The sequence below is a fragment of the Notothenia rossii genome (genome assembly GCF_949606895.1).
Source record: "Notothenia rossii genome assembly, chromosome: 3".
Taxonomy (NCBI): Eukaryota; Metazoa; Chordata; class Actinopteri; order Perciformes; family Nototheniidae; genus Notothenia; species Notothenia rossii.
This window is the reverse complement of record NC_136901.1, coordinates 11,720,944-11,730,950: the sequence shown is the minus strand read 5'-3', so window position 1 is coordinate 11,730,950 and position 10,007 is coordinate 11,720,944. Positions and strand designations below refer to the sequence as shown.

Genomic DNA, 10,007 nt, shown 5'->3' with positions numbered 1-10,007 from the left:
CATAGCAAACGATGTTGCCTATGCCAGTATACATAACCAACTCTTGGGTAAACAGTGGATTAAGCGCAGAACGGGGCAAGGCGAAGAAACGGGAGCAAAATGCTATATCCACACATTAGCCTATCAGAGGCCAGCGTTCCAGACGAGGACACTGCGGAGCTTTTTGATGCAGCTGGTGTTCATCTGCAAGTCCTTTTGAGCATGAAAGTGTGATGCGCTGCAGATTCTCGCCTCCAGTGCAACTTTATGTAACGTTGATGTGAGAAAAGTGGGGTCAAAATAAGCTCGCTGGAACTGGAGAGCTTCTCGCCTTAATTAAAGACACCATCTGTTAAATGTTATTAGTAAAACTGGTAGAGTGAGCATTAGAGAAGCGAACAGGGCTTTCATTTTGTGCTCTATTTCCAGCAGCGATGCCTTGTCGAGCAAGGATTCTGGGTTTAGGGCTCCAGAGCTCCCCTGCTGAGGTGCCTTTGAGCAACACACGGAATCCCTATCAGGGTACAGTCCTTGAAGCATCGGATTTTCTGATTAAATGAATTGAAAGCATGATAGGACTAATTATAAAGTTATGTTTTTTGTACATTATATATAATCATCACCCCAGAACAGCTGTACTGCAGGAATAATCTGCTCTGAAAGTTTTTGGGGTAATCCTTTTTTTAGATAATGTGCCGACTAATACTTTATTTTCGAGTATTTGTTACTTTTCAGAAGCTAACAAAGTCTTTAACTCAACTGTTTGGCTTTCTATATGGGACAATTCATGAATACACAATTCGGAATTGTTTCGAGTCCCCAAGTCTGCACTGACAAGTCCTAAAAAAGTCATAATGCACTCGGCCCAATACGACCCGCGTTTTACAAACTGCATTTTGTATGTTGTTGACCCAAAAAGAAGTAGTTCAAGATCAAATAACCTATTGTGAGCCGTCAATCGTGTGAATTGTCAGATATAGATTATATGTTGAAATCTACAGTCAAAGCCAAACAATCTCAACTAATAAGCTGTTTAAAAGATAAAACTACTCTAAATAATAAAGTATTTATAGGCAGACCATCCAAAGGAATCTTTATTTACAAAAGTATGTTTGAAAAACTTGCAAATGTTTGTGTAGTTCACCTCAAGTCAACCCGAGCATGTGATGTTGTTTTCCAGCTGCAAGACACACAGAAAAAAGCACCAACAGACCACGGCAACATATACTGAATCAATCTTTATTTATATTAAATTAAAAATATACTTTTGACAGATTCATGTAACAAACATGAGGAACGGTATTTTCTATGATATAAAGCTTTGGGTATGGTTTCAAATAACTCTGGGAGATAGTCGCGGGGAGATAAAGGGACACGGGGAAGCTAACGGTCGGCGAGTTACTCCGAATGCTTTTCTCTCTACGTAGTCTCCTCTAAAAGCATGCAAAACAAATCAGAAATTAAGGGGGCTGTGCTTTGCCTTTTAAGGGGGGACGACGACGACGACACGTGGCTCAGTAGTATTTCCAGTGGAAAGTAACCAGAGAAGGTAACACAGTTTATCTGGGTTGGTGGCAGCACTGGTTTCAGGTTAACAGGAAATATAAAGGGGGGGGGGAGATAAAGAGGAAAATACTGTAATGTTCGCTTGTTCCCATTACTGACTGACAAATGAAATGTGGCAGGCTTGGGGAAGCGAAACATGTCAACCCCCCCACCCCCCCCCCCCCCCCCCCTCTTCCACCAATCCTACTTTTAAACACCTACAACTGAAACATTACATGAGGACGGCCACAACGCTCGGGAATAAAAAGGGGCTTCACAAGAGTTTCCACATGAGAAAAAAGGGTCAACAAGCACTTTTTAAAAATCAAATCCCCATTAGTCAAAAGCTACACTTACATAAAGCAAATATGTACGGCTCTTTCTGTACAAGTTGTTATAAGCGGGAGAAAAACAGCAGTAGGAGAGAAGACCATACAAATTCAAAGCATTGCCTCCATATTTACAAATTCGCAACGTCGTCCGTTTCAGTGCTGTATAAAAATACTATTCACATTTTGTTGTTGTTGAAGTGTGTTAGATAAGGTTCGGAGGAAACCCCAGAGATTCTGTACATGTATACGGATCTGATAATTTAAAACAAAGGGACATGAAATCGATGAGTTGTGCAATTACACAGACAGAAGGAATCGCAATGACAAACGTGTTAAATAATGTGCAGGTAAAAACACAAAAAGGTCCTTGAAGAAATCCTCAATAATATGGAAAACTACTATTAAAAGGGGTAATGTACACAAAATAAATCCCATGGACGATATCAGAAGTAATGATCCCCAGTTTGTGCTACTGAATTTCATACAAAAATGTGGGTATTTTCACCCATTTGAATATAATACTGTCGTCAATGGAGAGATACACAGGTGGAGGCAGTAAAACACTCACTTTGGGTACCATGCAAGGTGATATTGTACTATACATTAGACTCAGCCTGTATGGAGGAAATATAGAAGGATTCACTCCAGTACAACGTGGCTTCATGCCTCTGCACCGTGGCTCGAAAGAAACAGTAGACAGTATTAAATAAAAAAAAGTGATCAGTCTTAAAACACCAGCGCTGTGGAGTGTTCTTAAACTGCCATGAGCCACACGAGTGTTTATGGGCTGAGACAAATAGCAGCAGGTAACACAGTCTAATGCCAAAGGCGAAATGAGATATTAGTCGGCAGAGAGGAAAAATGATTGCATCCACAAAGAGCAAAACAAATTGTGTTACTTTTAAAAACCTCACCAAGGCCTTTCCGATGACAAAAATAAGAAGATCAGGTATTTGTCTTCCTTTTGGGGCAATACTCTTGAGAAAATGTCATTCAAAGTAAAGGGTCTCGGATAGTTTCAAGTGCTCTCGAGAACACGTGAGGCCTGTCTTTCAGTCTAATCTGGTCTCATAGTTCTGCAGTTTAATTCAGGCCAAACAAGACAGAAATCAAGGCGTGTATTTCTCTCTTTTACCCCCATTTCTTCTTCTTGAAACCCAGATTCTGCTTCCATCGCTCAGTATGTATAAACAAACCCAAACACGGCATAAATATTTCACATTGATATTAAATGTTGTCTCTATTTCCTTAAATTAGAGCTCCATTAGGACTACAAAATACTCCTTCATCAAATAATCATGATATCATCAAAGCAGCTTTAGAAATACTGTTTGAAGCAAAGAAGGGGAAAAAAAGCGAGGACATTCTTGAAGCTGGTCAGTAACACCTTAACGGCGTTCTCTTCGTGAACTCCCGGCACCTTCCTCTGACTTTTTGCTAAAGCTTTCTGAAGTGGTAAAAACCAGATAAACAAGTTGAATCTTTCAGTAACGAGGGGTGGGAATCCTTTCTTTCTACCCGCGAAATGTTCAAAGTGCTCCATGGGGAGGACAAACATGTACAGCTTACTCAGACTAACTCTTTCACACGGAAGCAGACATTACAAATTAAAATACACTAAATAAATATCCTACACAAATAAAATAAAAGCTTAGGCAGGGTTCTACCACAGACGTTAAACATGGCCAACATATGATGGCTAAAAGAACTCACTAAAGATTTGTCGTATTGATTCAACTAAGATGATGAGGCCCTCTGAGGAAAACTATCATTACACAGTTGTCCTCTTGATCTTTGTAGTTTGGCAAGCTTTGTGGTGTTTTCCCACCCACATGTCTACTGTATGGCTTGGCGGAAGAAATAATGGCTGTAACTCCAGCGCTTTTAGCAGCATTGACTGGCAGTTTGCATGCAGAGGCATCACTAGTGAGGGCTGGAACTATTCTCTGGAGAGTAAAGGCGCGATCAGTTCTCTATTGTTGAGTAAACCTTAGTGTGGATACATACTCTGATGTCACTCTGGACTTAATGTACTGTATAATAGATCCAGAATGAAAATCATTGTCAAACAGTTCACTACTAATGCGGTATTCAAAAAAAACAATCCAATCTCTCTAAGTCATTGTAATACGGTGTCAGGTGACATACCAACAAACTACAGTGGAAAAATTATTCTAGTAACCTTGGACAGCAACCAAGAAGATAACATTTACCTACCCTGTCCCACAGAAATTGGGTTCATATAGTATTGATTTTCTTTCCCAATATATCATTGTCTGGATATCTTCATGATGACTTCATAAAAAGTTTGACTGTTTTCATCGAAATAAATATCTGTTAAGTCTCTATCTAATGTCAAATACATATCAAAATGCTTATAGAGCCAATGGCCCACCGATGAAGGTATTGTAATATTTATATAAAACATTTGCAGTATTAGGAACTGGGTGTCTATGGAAGAGAAAATCAGAAAGAATGTTGTATTAGGGCACGGTTACCATAAAGGTGTCAACAGTTTAGCTCAAAATAAGTAACGGTGCAGATATGCTTATAATCAGAAGCAAATGTTTTTTCACCCCTACTCTCGCATAGAACGAAAGTCAATGGGTCAACCATTATATTTGCATGGTATAGAGTGGTGCAGGGATGACGTATTTACCCGGATGTAAGCTGTGCATGGGTTCCCTCGACAAAACAGCAATGGGATTTCTCCATAGGATTTTGGAAAATAGCTCGAAATAAGGTCTGTGGAAAACAAACCTGTTTGTTTTTTTCAGCAGGATAATATCCACATGTCTACCCTACTTTTATAATTTCCTAAGCATAAATTTAGTCGCCAGAAGCAAAATGCTAACGTTATGCTATAAACGAACTACAGGAGGGTCGCTGCTTCAACGTCACGCCAACTTAAGATCCAGATTCAAAATTGTACGAGTTGAAGCTTTTGTTTGAACAGTTTGCAGGAGGCAGGTACTTGCTTTCAAGCAGAACAGGGCAACCAAACTTAGCGGGAGTGTTTACGTGTTCGGTGTAATGACGTACAATGGGCTCGACAACTTCCGTAGTCCTATTCAGCCACTTGGTAACAACCATCGTTTTTCAGACACGTAAACTCTTCAGAAATCACCAGTGGGGTCACTGCTGATGTATTTAATGTCGTAGAACCAAACGTGATCCGTCTCTTAAATTTGTGTCAACCACAGACCTTATTTCCAGCTCTTTTCCAAAATCCTATGGAGAAATCCCATTGGCTCTGAGACGAGGGAACCAGTAGTGGTAAAATGCTAACTCACTTCCGGGTTTTAGGACTCGTCACTGCACCACTCTATTACCGTGCCATTTCACTTTTTTCCATTGTAAACGCACAACATATGGAACTATGCCAACACTTTAAGCTCATGTATCCAAAAACTCTGAACTTAAATAGGAATTATAAATCAATCGGGACTGAAGACTTACATAGTACCATTCTTAAAACGTTTTAAAACTTGACTGCAGATGGGGGAAACCTTCGATGTTTGACCAGTGATGGGTTTGTTAGCAGCAGCACTGAACCTGTCAACCATGTTATAACCGACTTCGACCGCAACTCTTTTTCTACAGATAACATGTGAGCACACATACTAGGTCCATTCACACTGACACAAACACACACAACAAGTAGTCCAGTTTTCTGTGCTCTGCTGGTGCTGTCTCTTTCATTCCTTGAGGTCTTCATTAGGCCGCTTGTAAGAACTTTCCCTCCCCTCAAGACTTTTTTAGCTCCTTCTCTCACTATCTGTGTCGATAATCACCGTTCTCAGTTCGGCTGCTTTGTGGTTGGTCTTATTCAGCAGATTCAGGAATCTATGCTCTCATGGCATGACATTCTTTACACATCTACGTTAGCATCCTGGTCAGAATGGGAAAATCAGTATATAAAAATCCCTTGTCTCAACACTGCAACCAGTGTCTATAAAAATGTTTACAGTGTATTTCTTCACTTATTCCCCTTGGCTCGGAAAAAGGCTGTTTTCGCACAGCTTTTCCAAGGAGACAGCAAAAACAACAGAACAGCAGTTGCCCTGTGTATTTTCAGGCAAGTCCATGGTCGAACTAGACACGTGAAAGGAGCGATCACTGCAGTCTGGGCCGTCACAGTATCACAGTAACAGTAGAAAGATGAGTTTCACATATTTGATGGAGAATTTGAGAACTTTATGGTATAATCCTATGGGCAAAACGATTGAATATGATTGATCAGCTTTCATGAAGCTGGAAGTCCTGACACAACCCTTTCAGTATTGTTCCTCACTCTACAAGGTCATTCACAGAACAAGATATCTTAACATCCAGCCGACTGTATTTGCTCTTTCTGTTTGCTTATCTCACAAACCCATAGAAGTGTATTGTTCATCCCTAGACATTTGTACTGAGGAGATAATAAAACTTCTTCCTTTCTTGAAGCTGACTCCACAATGGCTGGCAGTGAGTTCAGGTCCATCTTTGTTGACGCCACTGTAGTTATATTGTGCTGGGACAACACAGTACGTCCACTGCTTTGTGACAGTCATTTGTCCTTCCCGTTCTCACTGAAATGGAGCGCAGTCTCTATCTACAGGACAGAAATGGACTAGATTGGATATAGTGAAGGTGCGTGGGTCTGCTTGGCTCGGTTTGGTCCACCTCCTCCGGATGTCACTACAATCTACAGCAGATGGCACGTTGTTTGAAAACAATTGGGGGCTCTGGTTGTTGCCGCTCCCCTTTGTATGGGACAGTGGAACCGGAGAGGATGTCTGGGTTGCTGGAGGCTAGAGTCACATTTAGGAACGTTTGTCAAATAGAACGATTTAGACCACAGTGTTCCGCTGCCGGTAGGGTGGAGGCGGCAAGACGGTGCCAGACTTCAGGGAAAAGTCCGACATGTATTCAGGGTTTTCAGCCACTGCCGGCCGTATATGTCCGTTCTGCTTGTAGAAGAGCTTGGCGTTGGTGGAACCGCCCTGTGCACCCTCCGGGATCGCCTGGTTGGACGATTTGGGAGGCAAGCTGTGCTGCCAGTATTCCGGATTGTCAAAGGTCACCTTCAGCTTCTTCCCGCTGAGTTTACCTGTTGTCTGTCCGTGCTTCAGCAAGCTGGCTGGGTGCGAGGTGGCGTGGATCTGGTAGGCTGGCAGGTTGCCGTGCCCGATGGAGGCCGAAGTGGACAAGGCGCCAGATTGGCACACCTGGGCCTGGGCAGAAGTTCCTGATTGGCTGACCATACCGGCACCTGGATTTCCTGCCGGTTTGATGGTGTGGTGGGTGTGGAGGATGTGGGTCGCTGGGCCGTGATGGCAAGGCAGGCCAGATGGTGAGGGCAGGGCCGTGGGGAGGGGGTAGTGGGGCAGGCTGGTTTGGATTGTAAGCGGGAGGTGGGAGCCTGAAGAAGCAATAGAGCAAGTGGGATGGACGGGTAGGGGCAGACCATTTCTCCTCAGAACTTCCAGGCCCAGATCAGCAGGGCTGTGGAAGGTGTTGAGGTACAGCGGCTCGTTGATGTACTCGTCCTCTCCTTTGGGCTGGCTGTTGGGCGTGCTGTGGTAGCCGGGGTTGTCCAGGGCGTGGATCTCGCCGTTCTTACGTCGCGTGACAAACGGGTTTTCTTCAATGGGATTCAGATACTCTGTAGCACAGATCGAAGGAGGAGAGGGGAGGGTCGGAAAGAAAAAGAGAAAAAAGGAGTTTAGGATAGACTAAGACAACAAGATCAACAGAAGTCAAATCGAGAGAAAAAAGGAAACATAAGCAATGGAAATTGAAAGAGAGCACGAGAAAGAGATCACTCGCTAATGAGGGTGGAAGATGGAGATGATAATGGCGATAATGGCAGCCACTCAGGAGCAGACGGGCAAAATGCCAGCAGTTCTTTGGCACCGGAAACTCCATCTGCTGGGGGTGAAAATGCCAGCAAATGACCCCTCTTCACTGCTTCCAAGCGCTATAATAGTGGGGTGCGAAACCTATTGATTTTGCCCACTCTTCCGCTCCTTGACATTGCATCACATGCGTTCGGCTGCGGGCTTTGTTATATTTGGTGCTGCTCGAGAATCAAAGACGGTAGCGCGAGAGCGAAACTGATGGACAGAATTATGATCAAAGGCAAAACATGACTCTGTAGTAGCTGACATACAGCGTGGAACGAAACTGGGTAAGAATTTTAATCAATGGAGTGAAATGGAATGAACAGGCAGAATATACTACATGAGTGTACTTACTATGTGAATGAACAAAGACATGACGGAACAGGGGAACAATTTGTAGTACAAACAGGATGTTTTAATTGTCTCCATGGAACAGCGCAGATGTGTGTGGCATAGTTGATGTGTGCGCGACTTTTATATCATGGTGTTTTATACATTTGTAAGAAATTATAATAAGTTAGGGACGGTTATTTCAGAACACCTATTTAAATGTTTGTAAGTGCTCTGGAAAATGATTTGTGTTGCGTTTGACCTACCTGAAGAGCTCTTGTCCTTCATGGGTGTCATGTATCCGTCCTCATCAGTGTCCCCTCTTATTGCCCTCTCCCCTAAGAAGATGGTGGGGTCTGCGCTGTACCTCTGGCCCCCACTGTCCTCTCCCTGGCTCAGGCTCTTCTTATGCAGGCTGCCGTTACAGCGCTGGTCCTCCAGGGCCGGACCCGGTCCACCTGTTGCTTCCTGGTTCATGGCGGCTTGGGCCCCTGCCACAGAGCCCTCTGCAGGGATTGGACCCCCGTCTCGATAGCCAAACTGGTTCTGTGGCAAAAAATGGGTTGCAGATTGAGAAGAGAAATACTGTTATCCTTGTTCTGCTTCCAATCTTTTTGGTGATAAACGAGCAGTTAACAAAATCAACTCAAGATGTCTAAGGTTCAATTGAATCACAACAAATACACCAAAAAGTCGGAGTGAGTTTAAGCCAACTGGATGCCACCTGCGGCAAAGGAAGTGAGACTTTTAACCCGTGCAGCTGCCTGTTGAAGGGAACATTCTCTAACAAAGTTCTGAAAATGTAGTCATCAGCCTTAAGGGACTGCAAGGGCAGCCAGGCAGAGCTTGCATATAAACACCTGAACCTCAAAAAAGAACAAAAAAACCCACAAGAAAATACAAAACATGACATGTGAAGCAAAGGGCTTCTTGTGTTGCTGTGCTGGATCGCCGCAGGCTGTTTAACCCAGGCCTTCTCCTCGCCACTCTTGCCAACTGCTAGCGCTACAGCAGCAATTACAGGAAGCAGAGCTACAAAACACAACAGAGGAAAACAAAGAAACGTCCCGAGGTTATAACCGTGCACTTACTCCCACTGTCTGCCCTCCATTGCAATCAACTTCCCCCACCTCCAAACTTCTCTGTTCATCCCTTCTTCAAAGCCAGTCATTATCTGCTCCTCTTTTCAAGTATGAGCGTGAGATCAAATCAGCCCAGATTAGATAAGCGTCTGTATCGGACTGCGGCGGCGCAACCTGAATAACTAACTTCCTGTGGCAATGTCAGCCAGCCGATGGATTTTAACAATGGCTTACATTCCCTGTGTGGGCATGTAAGGGCTTTTGACTGCCTAATCAAAGGAGTTCCAATTCAAGATAGGGATGTTGACCTTGAATTGCAAACCTTGGAAGGGTTACTTTGCGTGTTTCTTTCGGGTGTGTTCGTCAGGGAACAAAGTCCTGCCGGCAAACTGCTGGGTCAAAGGGGTAAAAGGTGCATAAGATGCAGAGCCTTGGGCTGGTGGCACACGTGCACGCTGCAGAGCAAACACCCGAGCCTGCGCTGATTATCTATTAGTAAACGGCGGTGGCATTTTAACAGAGCTTCTGCTATTTGCTACCTCAGCTTTGAGTAATGAAACCTGGGGCCTGGGGAGCTAGTGTGTAAAGAGCCCAGGTTTAAGCCACACACGCTGGGTTGGAAATGATGGAGGTGGGCCATTAGTGGAGGAAAATCATCAGTGTATTCAAAGTTCTCAACCACCTTGACCACGTATGGAGGACAGTGAGTTGGGGTTGTTTTCAAAGAGAAAGAAAAAATAAGTTATGCTTGAAGAGGTTTTGTTAGGATATTTGGTGTGTTATCATATTCAAATGTTTAAAACTGGTTCAACAAACTGAAAAAAATATTTCTTTCGGTGACGAAAATGTTGCAA

At 43.5% G+C, this 10,007-nt stretch overlaps 1 protein-coding gene across 6 annotated transcripts in view; it reads right to left on the bottom strand.

Moving 5' to 3' along the window:
• Nucleotides 1–1,202: 1,202 nt before the first annotated feature.
• The window catches only part of LOC307032375 (receptor tyrosine-protein kinase erbB-4), a 237,893-nt gene continuing 229,088 nt past the window's right edge, over nucleotides 1,203–10,007 (bottom strand). For all 6 annotated transcript variants that reach the window (XM_079670293.1, XM_079670292.1, XM_079670290.1 and 3 more), the window contains 2 exons: nucleotides 8,338–8,617; nucleotides 1,203–7,503 (listed from right to left, as the gene is read on the bottom strand). In XM_079670293.1, the coding sequence (XP_079526419.1) occupies nucleotides 6,689–7,503; nucleotides 8,338–8,617 (1,095 nt within the window). In that variant the 3' untranslated portion in view covers nucleotides 1,203–6,688. The remainder of the gene's footprint in view (nucleotides 7,504–8,337; nucleotides 8,618–10,007) is intronic.